General features: G+C 38.0%; 1 protein-coding gene across 1 annotated transcript in view; it reads right to left on the bottom strand.

Moving 5' to 3' along the window:
* Positions 1-17053, bottom strand: part of DENND1B (DENN domain containing 1B) — a 153673-nt gene that overhangs the window by 112117 nt on the left and 24503 nt on the right. The window contains exon 3 of the mRNA XM_050307110.1: positions 4813-4856. Within this exon, the coding sequence (XP_050163067.1) occupies positions 4813-4856 (44 nt within the window). The remainder of the gene's footprint in view (positions 1-4812; positions 4857-17053) is intronic.

Genomic DNA, 17053 nt, shown 5'->3' with positions numbered 1-17053 from the left:
AGTGTAAACAGTCTCCTACCTCCTGGGCTCCTGCTGCTCCCTCAGGAGAGGACAGAGGAACACAAAACCTCACTACTGGCTTCCACACATTGTTTTGACCCAGGCAACAGATTTTATCTTGCTTCTTGAGAATATTTAAAAACAAACAAGCAAACAAACAAAACAACCTGGCGCTATTATTTAAAGCTTTTAAAAAAGAACATAATCTCTTTCACTGTGACCTCATTTATGTAATTGCTGCCATGATCCATGCAATTAAATATTTCATCCTGGAAGAAACTGAATGCTTTGTGTCCAATCAGATGCTTATTTAAGCCAGGCTTAACTTTCAGTAGTTAATACATACATTGAAAGTAAAGTGGGCAATTAGTGCTTTGCTGTGGGAAGACTGACATATTAGTACTTCGGAGGATTTTTCCTTTAAAATTATTTCACACACATGCATGTATATCTATACTTTTTTATATATACCAATATTTTCACATGAATCAGGTAGATTTACACATATAGTATCAGACTTCAGTAGTTGGGTCATTACAGTTCAGTGGTGACTTCTGCATAATGTGATACATTAAAAACAGAAAGCAGATGTTATATAAAATATGGAATAGTAACATAAAGGGTGTTACAGTAACATCATAGAAGGCAGCAGAGATTCCTCACAGGGGATGCCATCTGCAGGGTTTGGGAAAAGCCTGACGTAAAAAAGCAGATTTTGACTGCTTGTCTTAGAATGCAGAAAGTGAGAGAAGGTAGGATGAAATCTGCAACACAATTAACAATCTAACACAACCTCAATTCTTTCTTAACCCACATCTTCAGTGAACAATCCCTTGTCACATTTCGTATTACTCTAAAGTGGTTTCTGGTAAGACCATCTCCTGCCGTACTAGCTCCTTGTATCATCTTCCTGGTGAGATGTTTTTCACCAGCAGAGAAGTGGAAGGCTAAAGACAGAAATTTTTAAGAGATTAGAAGGGCAAAGAATGAGAGTTATTCAGTGTATACCATATACTCTGGGACCTACTGAAATAGAAGTCACTTTGCGCCAGCGAGTGGTGAGATTGAAAAGCTACTGAATTCTTACATAGCTAAAAATAACATCCAATATAGATGCAATTACTAAACCCATAAGAAATGTTAGACTTCACATGCTTCAAAGGTTAAAACAACACAGAAAGCAGCACTGCCTCTTGCACAGCCACTAACTTCTGCTGGTGCTATCGGCACCATGCTCTCCTTATTCCTTGTGCCAAGGAATGTTTCAACCCAATGAGGTCACTGGGAGCGTCAGTGTTTTTATTTGCAGAACAGCTACTAATAGAGCCATACTGGAGGCACCTGGACACATCTGACATCAATAAGGCTTTCCTACCGACTCCACTGCCACGAGGAGACAAGCCAGCATCAGCAGATCAGAATTCTGCCAGGCAACATTAATTTCTGCAGAAATACATATTTTCTTTGTCAACAGCTATGAAGTATTTCGGTTTGGAAGCCAAGGTGTTGTTTTCATCTGGGCTGCTTTTCTAAAAGCCTTTAAAAATACTTTCCTCTTAAAAACAACTGGATTTTTTTTTCCAGGTATCATAGCACTAATATTTTCTCTGTACAGACTTCTGTTTGAAAACGAGTTTGCAAGACTGAAATTAAACTCTAGTTCTACCAGTCTGAATAAACAAAATAGGAATTTCAAGATTAAAAACCACACATCTTTTATCATAAGAATTTTGCTAAGCACAAGGGATTTTTGAGCATACTCTAACACAGGGCCTCTAGGTATATAAATTCAAAATACATTTTAAACAAAAAAAATAGTCAATTAAATGGCTACAACTCATTCTTCATCCAAATCTAAAGCTTGTAAGGATAATCACAGAAGACCTATATATGCTCAAATCAGAAATCTTCACATATTTTCTACAGTGTTGAGTTTATTCAGAACTTCTTCAACATTTTCAAGCTTATGTTTATACCACTAATGCCAGTACAACACTAAATTGTAACTCTATGATGTCTCAAATGGATACATTCTTTTGCCTTTTGGGCTAGTTTTTAATAAAGATCTTCTTTGAAATGATAGTGTGATTCTTTGTATTTTGAATTCTACCCAGTACAAGCTCATTTTTTCATTCATAGTTTTGAGAGTTTCTAAAATTGGAATTACTCCCACCATCAAAAAATAAATAAAAAAATTAAAAGAAAAAAAAAAAGGCAAAACCACTTTCTGAAATACTCTTGGCAAAAAGAAGTATTTTTCATTTCCTGCCTTGGAGCATTACCTTTTCTTCTTTCCCCACTCTGTGTTTTTCTCTTTTCCTTCCTATTCTGGCATCTAAGAATTACCAGGTATAAGTGGTTTCCCTGCAGCCTTGGCAGATAAGAAAATCAACAATGAATCTTGCAAATTCTTTTGTGGTACCAAAATCACGCCTTAATATTTCCTTTACTTGATGGACTGTGTGTGAGCAAGAGATTATGACAAATCCCCAATCTTGTCTTCCTCCTGATCAACTGTAGTTTCTACATCCCACCCACAACAGATGGGATGTTTTGCAAAACATGATTTTGGAAAGTCAACACTGAAGAAAAAAAAAAGACCAAAGGAAGAATATTGACCAACATAAAAGAAAATGGAGGGGACAAGAATAACAGAGAGGATTAGGGATGAGTGAGCACTGGAAAGTTCAGTCATACTTAGAGGGTAAATGTGAGAAAGAGGGGGAATATATCAAAATGGCTTAGACAAGTTTTCCTTGCATTATGAAAGCAACAAAAAGGTGACATGATAAACTGTAGAAAAATTCAGGAAGAGAGGAAAATATTTTGCCCACTGTTATCACATCACTGTGCAAACAGACAGCCCTTCAATTTTAGGAAAGATGATTCTTTGGGATACATCCAAAAACTAACTCACACATTTTACATTTAAAATAGAAATGACTGCAAAATAGGATGGAGAATACTCTTTTTCTTTCTTTCTTCTTCCTTTTTTTTTTTTTTCTTTTTAACATTCTCCCCACAAACTTTCATGGAAATTAGCCTTGATAGTTTTAGTGAGTTCTAGGCTTTTAACAATTTAAAAATTAGATTTGGAAGATACTCAGGTCTCCAATCCAAACCTACTGGGTTCCCCATGCACACACACACACACACAGAAGGCTTCTGCTGGTTCCACTCAATGACTTGGCTCAGGGGTTTGATGTAGAACCTGCTACATATTCTGTTCAAATGCAGTGATTCTAGTAGGAAAATTCCCCTTGCAAGGAGAAGGATTAAAACACACTGTTTGCACAAGCAATTTACCTGAAACACTAGATTCCCTACACGGCTGAGGCACAATGAGCAGGCATAGGTTTTTCAGAGCCCAAAGGCAGAGAGCTGCCTGAGGCCTCTGGTTTTTATAGATTAGGTATGTCTATTGCATCTTTGTATGATTCCCCTCCAGTCTTCAGTGGGCTTCATCTTCTAATCATTTCTCTACACCAGCTGTTCTCTGAATAACCTTCGACTTGCTGAATAAGCTCCCATTTTTCTTCATACATAATTTCTCTTTTCTTTTTTTTTTTTTCTAAAGATCAAGTTGTTCTTGGGAAAAAAGAAAGAGAACAAAACAAACTAGAAAAAAAGGATTTAAATGACAATGAAGACGATCATTCTGCAGCCAGGATAATTATGAAAACTTGCTGAATGCCTAGTTAAGAACATACAACAGCACACTTTGCTCATTTGTCACTGTTTTACAGGCTGCACGTGTTTCTGACTGATGCTATTCCCTAACCAGACATTCTACCTTCTATGTTTGTATATTTATTCCTTTCATCATGAATCATCTTATAGCTGTCATTACAGAATCTTGTATTATTGATTAAAAAAAAAATCAACAATTTATCAGCATCTACTGTACAAAACCACTGCCAGATCATCCACTATGGTGATATTACCAATGAAGAATATGTTTCACTCCATATCAGTCTAAAAACAAGAGGAAAAGAAGACATCATGACTGAGATGTTTACTCTTTTTAGTGGGTTTTTTGTATTTTCTTTTATGAAAATGAAGATATTTCAATGTAAGAAACTCATGTAAAAGTTGCTGAAATAATAAAATTTAATTTCATTAATGTCTAATATTATTAACTTTAATAAAATAGTCATGGGGTAAAAACTCAACACAATAATTAATAGCTGGTTGTCACTACAAACACTGAAATAATCCATCAGTCCTGTATATATAAACTATCCTTTGAGGATTAATTATAGATAGAACATCAGATTTTCATGCTTTCAAAATCAGAACTTAAGATCAGTCTCTGATAAGGGTCTGAGGATTTATTTTTTTCCCAAGAAAATAATGAGGGTATCTCTAAAACATTATTGAGTAAATATCTAAAATCTTGCACTGAAAAGGATTACAGGATGACATTAAAAGGGCATATATGGGCAGCTCTAACTTTTTTGTTCTGGTGGGTTTTGCGACAACAATTTATAACATCAACATTTGGCAAAGTTTTATTGATAAATTTTCCACATTTTTAATACCACAACAGATAAAAACCCAACACATCCAACAGGATGACCTGATAAAATACTCCATATCAAAAACAAGGTGATACAGAGAATTAGCATGACATTCCATGCTCTACAACTGCTATTGCATATTCCTGTCACAAAGGCAAGCTAATCACCAAGCCACCAGTTGGGTGAAGACTTCCTCCCTCTTATCATTAGCATCTGCCTCTCCACAGCTGAATAAGAGAGCATTTTTATTATTATTCTATCATAAAAAAAAGTTCAATCTCATGTTTCCAACCTGGTCTCCAAAGTCCTCCGGGAACTTCCACAGTACCACTGGATCTGTAAATAATTGACAGACAGCATTAATCAGAGGCAAAGGAACAGAGTATTACAGTCAGAGTACATTAATATTAAAGAGAGGGTCAGCTTAGCGTCAAGCTTTGAGGCAACTGCAAAAATGTATCTAAAAACCAAGGAAGATACTGGATTATTAAAAAGACTTATTTCATATTTATGAAACTGTATGTTTATTGTTTTACATATGGTAGCATATGATGTACCAAAGTATTTTCATATTCAACTCTTTCATCTTTGAATACTTCATTTTTTAAGCACATGTTCAATTTTCACATTCTAATTTAATTAAGAAGTAAAGCGATATAAAACCTCTTTCCACCCCAGGAAACAAAGAGCATAAAATTATAAGAGGGGAAAACAAAGATTTTTATAAAGTACAGAAAAACATCCTTTGTGATTTTAAAGATAGTAGCAATGTAACCAGCATTCTCAAGGAAGAGTTTAGAAGAGCTAGCACATTTCAAGATTTTCTGTTCAGAGTCATTTAAAACCAGCATTTCAATAATAGCTTGAAGTTTTCATTAAACTCTTATAAACTGCTAATTATTAAAACAATCAGTTATTTAGGCTATACATTACTCTAAAATTAACATTATTTTAAAGGCATATAATATGACAACATGAACCATAACCTTTCAACAGAAACAAGAATTATGCTCCTCAGTCCCCTCAAAAGCTTCTAACCTCCTGTGATACAAAGCCTTCCTAAGGTGCTACTCTTATACTGGATCACAAACACCCAGGCAGCTTCACAGCACTCCTGTACAACAGCTCAGCACCAGCGACTGTCCATGTCCTCCTGGACATGGAAGAAAGACCCAGGTCAGTGACAAAGCCTGGACCAGAGGAATAGCCCTCCAAATCCTGCTCGTGCCCCAGTCACCATCAGGCAGATCCTCCTGCTGCTGACCAGCATGACTGACAACAGCTTGGGGTGCCAGAGGGCAGGGAAACTAATGGAGAAACCATTGGTAAGCGCTGGGGGACATCACCTGATGACAACTGCCACCTCTTGTCTACCTCAAGAGCTGCTGTGATTCCTGTCACTCAAGGAGACAGGAACTATTCAGAGTTCCACTTCAGGCTTTAACACCAGCACTGTGCGATAACTCAGAAACCTCCTTCTCATCACCAGGTTTCATGTCAGAACCAGAGGGTTCTCCACTTTTGGCAAAGCATAGAGGCTTCTACTCTTCTTTGTCATCCCCTGTATGTTTTCTGCTGCAAACTGGAGATTTAATGGGAGGGAAATGCCATTGATGGATTTCTTTATTCCCAGCTGCTGATTTCAAATCTTACTATTCAATACAGAGCTGCTGCACTCTTGTGCACTCTTGTGTTTGCTGCTGGCCCAATCATCCCAGGCCAGATGTTAAACCAACAGTGGAACATACCTTTCAAATGTGTTGCAAAATTCAACTTGTCAATCCACTCAATGCAATTTAGACCTAACATGCATCTAATTCAAATCTAAGTGACATTTTAGGTAAAAATGGAGGCATTTGACTCTTCTAGTTGAAGAAGTATATTTTTTTCTCCTAACAACATCCAGGAAGGGTTCTGCAGCTATTATTTATTTAAATGTATGTACTTTGCACAAGGAATCTTTCTCCATCTACTATGGGAAGCAAGAACTTTTGGAGGCAGATACAAAACAGGAGATAAGATGTCATGTTTATAAAAATATGAGATTAAATAAATACAATTACTTCCAACAGAGACTTTTCTCTGTTGGAAAGAATCCCCATCTATTTTGTATGTATTTAAATTGACAACACACCTCTGTAATGACCAGGTACAAGAGGAGTTTGAATATCTCACTGCCCACCTATCCTCTAATGGAGCTCATTTTTATTCCCAGTTAGTATCGTGAAAAACAAAGCAATTGCATATTAACAGAGATCACTGATAAATTCAAGTAATAGTAAGTATGGTAAGAGATATTAAATAATCAATGGTACCAGTTCATAAATTACTTCCTCCAAACCACTGAAAACTATGCAGAATCCAAAAGATACTTTAACAGAGCTTGTAAATCTAATGCCACATGTCCACAAACATTTCAAGTATAAATTCCTCTGCAAATGAGCAATCCCACTGCACTCCACCATCAGGTACTTGTTGGTGATCCTGTAGCACTGTCTGCCTTGTCTTGGTACAGACTCTTTCACAGCTACACTGAACCAGATGAGGGAACCGACCAAGATCAAACCAAGTGTCTGAAACTTCTCAGGTCAGCATCAACTAGATCAGTTCCCCAAAACCATTTGTTTTGTGCCAGAAAAAAAAGGAAGAAAAACTGGGGAATAGGGACTTGCGGTGAAAAGAAAGCGGGACTGCTTCACCCGGCAGCGCTCCAGCCTTAGGCATTAGACGTCATGCAAAATACAAGCTGGTTACCAGCTGCCCTAAGTTCCGTTTCTTATCACCCAGTTCTTGTTCACGACTTCCCAAGGCCTGCTCTACCATTTATAGTTGCTTCTATCGCAAAACCCGAGCGCCGTTGCCTGCGAGGAGGAGCAGGGACCGCCCTGCAGCGAGGCTGCCGGAGCACCGCCAGGCAGGGGCTTGGCAGGCTCTCCCCTTCCCAGCAGCGAAGCCAGGCAGATGATTTTGGCAGATGTGAAGCACAGTTACATGAGAAACATTTGGTATAGTGAATTCATTAGCGACACAGTAACAAAATCACTGGGGTTTCCGAAATCAGACAGAAATGTGATTTCTTTCTTTCACTGTCCTCAGTGCAAATGTAACTGCCAGGCTTCAAAAAAGGAAGCAAATAGCAAGACCTCCAGGTGTTATTTTAAAAGGTCATAATCAGGAACAAAGTACAGTCTTAGAATTAAACATAACTTGGCTCTAGGTATCTTGGATTTAGGGTCAAAACACGACTAAAATTCGCATCTCAGTGATGTCAACAGAGCTAAAAGCATTTCACAGGACCACCCTTTATCTATAAGCAACAAGATCAACAGCCTCTGTAAATTCTTTTGGTGCCCTGATACGCTAACAGATAAAAGCCCTACAACCCTTATTTAGTGTCCTGCTCAGCTTGCCATCTCCACTTCATATTAGGGCTCTCTTGTACTACTCCAGTCTCAGCTGCCATGGTAAAAAACATATTTAAGTAAATTCCAGTTCACTCAACTATAGGTATAACAACATTTACTTTCATATCATGAAAGGATATTTTATCATGAGAGGATAATTAAATTCAAGTGATCTAAACAGGCAAAATAATGCTTTTACTACTCCTTCACAAAACCAAAAAAGAACCAACATTTAAAAAAATATTCCTAACTCAATCCAATAAAAACATTCAGTGCTACACTCAGCAAAAATTACATGCCTCCAAGACTTGTCCAACTGCTTTGAGCTGGGTTTTGCAGCTGTTATTACTGGCTTTTAACTGGTTATTTTAGTAGGTACTTGCCATACATTTATTAAGTAAGAAAATCTGATGTGACTTGTGCTTCAAAAAGAAAAGTTACTATACTCTTTTTATGCCTTTACTCTCTGAAACCAAACCCTAACACCTATAAAAAGCCTCAGGATTTTATGATAATTATCAGAGTCAGGGATTGGGGTTTTTTATTCAAAAGATTATGTTGGTTTCTGGTTTTGGAGCTAGGCTCAGGCAGAATCTGACACATCTTTGTGGTAACTTCTCACAAGTGCTGCAAAGGAAGAAACAAAAGGGTACTCATTTAGAAATAAAAAGAGAAACTACAATCTGATTCTGCAACTTCATGCACTTTATCTTCAGATTTACAATGACTGAGTTTTCTTTCTTCCCGAGGATTACTTTCCAGATACCCCATCTGATCTGGCTATCTTAGGTCAACTTTATACTGATTTTATGGGTGAGAGGATGAGAACCACTCAGAAATAGCTGTTGCTACAGCCAGTTGAGGAACTACAGAATTTCTCCTCATATTCTACCAGACTTCTGGGCACAAAAGCTTTGTGCCAATTTTAAGTAAATGTAGTAGCAAGAGGAAATTGTAAAGTGCCTACATAAAACAGTTTGTGTGTTACATGTATAAACAGATTTATATATATGCACATCCAACATCACTTCTTCCTACGCCTACCCCTTCCAGGATGTACATCTTAGCATGTGCCAGTGCTTGAAAATTCCTTTGCTCAATATTCTATAGCACTGGAAAGTACATCTTCCTTGGTGCAAAAGCCAGTAAAGAGACAAGCATGGAGAGGGGTTTGCTGAGGGATCAAAACTTAGAGTATGGTATAACCAATACAAAGAGAAAACTCATTCATGTGCAGTGCTTAAGAAGAAGTAGGCAAGATGTTCCAACCTAGAACTTCTCCAGAAGACAAATGCAGGCAAGTAAGACACACTCTAAGAGAAGAGGAAAACATAGGCATATCCTCAAGGTAATTTCTCTCCAAAAATCTATTCTCAAAGAGGCAACATCATAAAGCATGTCATCTGTATTTTTAAGAAAATAACTTCTAACATGTTTTAACTTCTATAACAAATCCAAGAAAGTACTATTTCTCATGACAGAGTAGATTAGAGAAGTAATGCATTCTAAACTATGAAAAAAAAATAAAGCTTTCTGAGTTGTAACTTCTCAGTTTTTGGGGAAGTTAAACATACTCTAAAAATAATCTTCGTAATCATCCAACTTGCAGATTATAAATGCCACCCAAAAATACAACCGGATCAGCTAATTAGCACACATTCAATTTAGTAATGGAACAGAAATTACAAACACATACTGAGAAACATCATCTCAGGTAATTCTCTTGATAGCAACAGAGAATAATTTCAGACAGGAAAACACAGCTAAGGAAAAATGAAGCAGATTAATTAACCAGTCCAACGCTCTGCCTGGAGAGGAGGAATCTTCATCCCTCTGGGTTTTACTGAGCAGGACAGACAAGAAGACTGCCAAGCAGAGTTGGTCATGTCTTGGGACAGAGGAATGGACTAGATGACTACTCAGTATCCCTTCAGCTATATTTTCTCTGATGCTTTACAGATATTCATTGGAAAAAAGCTGTCAGTGCAGAAGGGAAAGAAGGGACTGGGGCCAGGAGTTGAGGGAGTGGGAAAGAAATACGGTGAGGAAAAGGAAGGCAGCAAAGCAAAGTTTATTGCAGACAGTTCTTCTTTCTTGTCTGGAAAAAACAAGAAGTTCCACATCGTTTCTCTTACATGAACATGAGAATGTAATTAATAAAGCTGAAATTATATATATAATCTCAAGGAATAGCTTTATAAACACATATTTAAACAATAAAGTTTTCAGAAATAAAAAATTACTTTTGCAGACCAAGTTTATAATATTGCTATTGTTCAAAAACAAAAATCTGTTACTTACTTAGAATAATTTTCCAGAAACACCCAAAAGTAATTGTAATGATGCTTTTGTATCAATATAGTATTTAATACTGATCCAAATCACTACAACAGTGATTCAGAAACAAGAGATGAACCGTAACATGTAACCCAAGAGTCTTTTCAGATGAAATCATCTGATGAAAAAAACAGCATTCCCATAAAAGTTACTTATTGTAAAAAAAAGACTTCTGTATATCATATTTAAATCCACTTGTTGAGAGTTTCATACATGAAGTGCCAGAGATGCAGTAGAACAGGAGGCCTCGTTGTCAGAAGATCTGGGTGCAACAGTGGTCTTCAGCTCCTGGATTTGGGGGATCAAAGTGGAACACCCACCAGCAGCAGGAGGAAGAGCAAGATGCCATGGAAAAGGGAAGAAGGGATTTACAGTATTTTCCAAGAATCAGTAATTAGCTTAAAGGGTGCTCCAAATCACAAGTAACCCAAAGTTCTCACAGACTTATCAAATAGCTCAGAATTGCAGACATGTAACTTAGTAAATGGTTTCAGGATACCAGCTCACACCATGTTTGTGGAAATCAGAATTTTGTTTGGGAACCTCTGCTGAGAAAACAAAGGTACAATCCACAATTGTAAGAGTTACTCAGCCTTTACACAAAAACCACACACACCACATTCTTCTCTTCTCCATGCAAAAACAACTGGCATTTGAAGTCAGGGGGTCCAGCTCAGTCCACCCTTCACAGTATCACAACTTCACAGCAACCCCGCATCTTTTACATGCCAGTCACCACTGCCCTATCAAGGCATTAGTGGTTCACAATCTGTACTGAAGTGTGAGAATATGACGTGTGTGCATCGCACTGTAAAGCCACACAACGGATTTAATGACGGCACAGTTTACCACAATTAATTTCAAGTCTTTCTACTTTTAAATTTACATGACAAAAGGTCCTCAGAGTACTCAGAAACATTAGAACAGCATACAAACATTGAACTCCAATGAATCACATGCAAAGTTCAGCTCAGCATATTGTAGACAAGCGGGACTTTGTCAGGTTTTGGACCTGACAGCTCCTCTGATCTTTCCAGTTTCCCTGGTGGAAAGGCAGTGAAACTAGGAAATATGTACTTCTTCCCCTTTTTATGGGCAGGTAGATGGTTTAAACTTCTAGTCACAACTTGACATCTCCTTCGGAGCTGCAGGTCAATCCCTTTTTGCACAAGAATTTGTCCCACTGAAGGACAGAGCAGTAAGTCATTTCAGCTAACTAGGGACAGAAAGAAAGGGTCCTTTTGGTTGCAATGCTATTAGCCATGCTTCAGGCTAAAACCTTAATCAGGGTGAGAGTTCATTGCACAGACAGTGCACAGATAAAATGAGTATGTTCAGCCTTTATTTGGTCTCTTCACAAGATAAGCAGTTTATTTTACCTGGTAAGTCTTTAGAATGACTTAATAAAATGCAGTAACAACTGTATGCCTTTAGAAGCTACACTGGAAAATTTTTAATTTTCCTATTTTTAACTTGTAATCATGAGTGAATACAGATAATGGAAACAAGGATCTAAGAACTAAGGTAGCAAAAGAACAAGCAAGTGAGCGCCATATATGCCTTAAGTGATTGCTAATATTTAAGGAATGTTTACAAAACAAAATACTTCTGCTTTCACTGGGTCTCTTGTTCAAAGAAATTTACATGAGACAGGTTGTGCTGTGATCTAATGAAATGAACAATAACTGAAAACAATAAGACAAAGGTCATTCCCCTTTGCAATCAAACACAAGTTTTACATCCCACCCTGTATGGATGAAAAAGTAACACACCAGACTCCCTTGCAAACAGACATAGCATGTTTTGTTTGTTTTAAATGAAAATATGGGACTTAAAGTTCTCAAAAAATGTTTTGGGCTACTTGAAATTTACTACATTAGTGCTGCAAGATTGATTTTGAGAAAGATCTCGAAAAGTTGAAGTACATCATTACCAAGCACCAAGTACTAAGTACATGGGGAAGAAGCAAAGCTCCTGCCCAGCCAAGTACACGGGAGATGGATCATCACTTGCCTTTTCCATGTCAGTGATTTCTGACCAGAGACAAACATTTTTATGTCACAGAGTACAACATTATATTTGCTTTGTGGAACACACAGAGACTGCATATAGAAAAATCAAAAAGCTTTTGGCACATGACAAAGACTACATCTCAGTACATTAGGGATACCCGAGTTACTGCTTCCTAATTACTTCAAGAAATACAAATTTCATATCAGCTTGGACATGAAACCAGGGATACATGTGACCATGTAAAGCAAACTGACCAGTTGTAGAAAACACAGAATAATACTGAAGCCATTTTGACAGGCATTTTTCAAAAATAATACAAAAATACATTAGAGTTACGTTAGAGTTAACATACCTTAAAATAAAGCAATTCAAAAAATTAAACCAAAAACTTAATGCTTCTGCAAATTTTTTCTCTGAGCAGAAGTCATTCCACTCCTTTTGCTACTTCAAGAAAAAATTAATGTTGCAGGGGAACTCCCTCTTGGCCAAAGAAGATATAATGACTACCTATTTACGCTTCTGGCCTGAACAGAGCAGCAACATTCCTTCCACTTTCTGCTGGTGAGGACCACATCCTGGGCACAGCCCAACTGTTAATACTTGAGGGCAGGACTTCCCTGTAAATTATGCCCCTTGCCTAAAATACTGACTAGTGCAAGCAGTTAAATGTGATTACTCAATAAATAACAGGTAGGTAACTACCTATTACTCAATAACTTACAGGTACAAACTAAAGGTCAGAGCAATAGTGAAATACACTGGAAAAGCCAATCCCACTGACACTGTCACTGCAACCTACAGGGAGAAGATGTTAGATTCTCTGTTCACTGTTTTGGTCTAGATTATTTATGACATTTAAATTAATACTATATATATAATAATATATATACTACTGTATCATATATTCATCTCACCTCTACAATTATGCTGTGACATGAGACCAGGGATTGTGTAGTGATATTCTACTTCTGTGTAAAGGAGAATGAATATAATTGTACATTACAAAAGCATAGTTTCAAATGTTCTCTCTCTGCTCTGTTTTCGTTCTCCAATTACAAATAGCATTTTCTATATGAAATTCAAACCTTTCATGTTTTGCTGTTATAGGAAGGTAAGGAAGTAGAACAATACTGGCAACAAGGACCTGGTCTGGTTGATTCCTACCCCTCTGAACATCTACAACACCACAACTGAAACACATCTAACTTCAAAAGCTATAATTATATAAAGCAACATTTTGTAATTTTATCTACATAAATTTAAACAATCACAAGCATTCTTAGTTACACAAAGCTCTAAAATCATAACTACCAACAGCTATCGATCAGCCTTAACCTACATATAGTTTTATTATATGTGTAAACAGTTCAGATTTAAAATAATTAAAATATTTTTCCAAAATACGCATTTTCTAACATATTCTGATTCAGTGTTCATTTTAATCTTTGTTGTTCATGACACATTAAGCCAGAACAAAGATGAAGGAGTACTGATCAATAAGCACAAATCTTTTTTTGCCTTTGCTTTCCATCTTAGCCCAAATCCATTTTAATGCCATCCGGGGGAAAAATAAACTCATCAGTCACCTGATGGAGTAATTCAAAACTTAACCAAACAGGGCTAATGGGTGAGAATTGAAATGAAAACACCTTGACAAAGAAAGCAATTTCTTTTCTTCGCACTCTTCAGAAGCTGTGGGTGATCGCTGTAATCGAACCATCAACAGCGAGGGGCCATCTGTCCCAAGGGCCCTCCATGTGAGCAAGACTCAGGCACAAAAAATTATAGAGGCTGGCCCACATACATTCAGCCCTGATCTGTCTATGGCAGGCAGCATGCAGCTGAAAAATCAGTGTTTTGACATTTTTCACATACCAATCCTTAAAAGTCAACACTAAACTTTTGATAAGAACAAACACACAATGCAGGTTAAGAGGTTGCTTACAGAACGATCAGTGTTACTCCAGCAGCTGAGATCCTCCCCTGTCATGAAGCTCTCATGCTCTGGTATCCAAGAGCCAAGTTCAGTAAAAAAAGAGTACAGAAAACAACCTATACACTATCATTTATATCACAAGTCCCCTCTAGGATTAGTCTGTGCAGCTAACGGAGATATTCCAGTCACTTACCAAACAACCCTCACAGAACCTCCAAACCTAGGGGTTCTTCCACAGAAAACAAACAAATTAAGAAAGGGTCTCCCAGACGTTTCAAAGCCACACACAATTTCAGCAACCACACACAGTGCACACACAGAGATCCTGGGGCTGGGGCTGACCCAGCAGAGACACCACGGCTTTGGCACCTGATGCCCCAGGGAAGAGAGACCACTCTGCTCCCCACCAAGAACCTCCCAGGACAGGAGAAGAGGCTCCATGTTGCACCTCTCCCAGGGATGTTTCCAAACTGGGCACTTCTCCCTCACTAAGCCTTTTAAAGGGGAACAACACACATGGCAGAAGGCTAATGCAATTCATTTCTTTGGCCATTTTCTAACTGAAAAATATATTGATCTTTTAGTAAAGCGAACTCTGACATTGCTGCACCTGCCTATGCCTTTATCTCCAACTCGTTCAAAACTGGAAGGATCACAAAGTAGCTAGAAAGGGTAGGAAGAAAAAAAAAGTATGTTCTTTTTTGTTGAGCTGCATTAACAGTATTGGTCCCTCTCTGCTGCAACAGAGGTAGAACACAGACCCAGTCAGCAGCATAGAACACCAGGAATCAGAAGGTACACTCTGTTTTTTTCAGGCCTGCCACTTACCTGCTGCATGACCTCAGATCAGGTATTTCAGGTTGACAAACATCACGAGATCTTGGCAAAATGAATTCTTTTCAATTCAGGAGAAAAGGCATAAAAAAGGGACATTTCCACATAGGCCAAGGTTTAGTTATTTTAAAACACAGGCCACACAAATATGTAAGACAAGTTAAAGTAAGTTAAAGGGTTTTCTCACAGGTGTTTACAGTAACTCAGGTCAAAATTCCCAATTATGTGTTGCAGAGGTGTCAGCAAAACCGGGGATGTAAACAGCAACCCAAAATACAGAGAGAGGTTGTACCAGAATGGTATTGTGTCCTGCAGCCCTGGAGGCAGGAGATCTGGGTTCCAGTCTCTTGAGTTACAAATCCCAAGGCAAATTCAATAACTAGGAAACTCTCCAAGACATTTCTTGGTATCACATACTTCAGTGATAAAACAGAAGAATTACAATGCTCTTGATTTCAAAAATATTATTTACTCAGAACAGCAGAGTAGAAGGATGACGTACACTTATGATTTCAATTTATATCCCATTACAAAGTAACTGTGATGTGGTTAGAGTTCAAAACTATTTTATCTTAGGAAACCTCAATGCCTCATGCCTGCTTCATCCAGTGGAATCTCAAATAAATCATGAACAAAATAGTGAAAATTAATTTAACAGTGTGATAATAGCAGACAATATATTTCACTCTAATAGAAAAAGCTAAAGTTCAAAACAACACACTGCACTTGCACAGCCCACGAGGGGTTGGAACTCAACACATCCTTTGTAAATTGAGCCTTTCCAGAAGGCAAGGTCAGAAGCTGCCTTCTCCCATTTCAGCAGCCTGCATTCAAACTAGCTGTTCTAAAAGTACAAGAACTTTTTTTGTCAGAAGGAGTTACTTCACAAAGGCACCCTGCAAGCTACATAGTTGTGCCGCTGGGTGGGAGCCCAACCTGGGCCGGCTGCCTTGCCAATCGGAAAGCCAGGGAACACCAGGCAGGCAGTGGATCCAGCTGGTTATTCTCCAGTCACGGAGGCAAAGCAGCAGCCCAGAGAGTGGTACCACCACTCAGAGGAGAAAGGAGAGAGAAAACAGACCTGTGTGCACTTGGAAGAGCAGTGGGGTGCTAGGGGATGGGAAGATAAGAACTACAGGAAGGGAGTATTGCAGAAAGATGGGCCATCCATAGGTTTCAGCTGAGCATTTCTGGCTCTTAACTAATGAAGGTCTTAATTTTACTTTCCAAAGAGCACTACAGCACAGAGAAGAGAGATGAGGACAGGGAAACCATGACTAATGCCTGTGTATGCATCATATAGCAGTCAAAAATATTAGCAAGGTGAAAAATGGTACTATTGGTGTGAAAGAACAAGGAGTGACTTACTAATACATCAACAACAGCATAAATCAAGGTTAGGTCTAATCTGAAAACATGAATTTACCAAATAAATCTGATGCTAATATTTCAGCATGCACCTATAAACCTGCACAACAGTAACAGCCATCTACACACAGGATGCACAAGGAGCTACAATATATAGCACTGCATGAAATATTATGCACTCTATTACATTAATCTGTATGAAAGTTTTCATAAAAAGTTCACCTCTCAACCACTGCCCTTCTCTCACTTCATAATTTCTCCTTGTTCAGTGTTTACATTAAAGGGTTGGATGCCATTGGAAGCATCCAACATACTCAGCATATACTCTGGTTTCCATTTTCTATCTACTTCAGTTTCTTCCCTGATGCAGATTATTAAACAAACCTCAGATTTCCTGCAAGCCCCACATCACTAATCTCTTTCAGTCATTTCCCACCTATGAAATCCTTCTGCATGTTCTCCATCTCCACCAGTAAGACAGGGTTGCTGCCATGGTTGCCTGTTCACCACAGCAAGGCTTAAAAGGGTCATCTGAATGATTTTTTTGGTAACAACTTGGTAACTACATGGAGCTTTTCTCTTTATTCTTTGTTTTGTTTCTGAAAACAAAAGAAATTCACCTCCTGGAGAAACAGTTGAGC

This window comes from Myiozetetes cayanensis, unplaced genomic scaffold (assembly GCF_022539395.1).
Source record: "Myiozetetes cayanensis isolate MyiCay16 unplaced genomic scaffold, myiCay2020 scf12, whole genome shotgun sequence".
Taxonomy (NCBI): Eukaryota; Metazoa; Chordata; class Aves; order Passeriformes; family Tyrannidae; genus Myiozetetes; species Myiozetetes cayanensis.
Note: the sequence above shows the minus strand (reverse complement) of the source record. Positions and strands in the feature narration are given on the sequence as shown.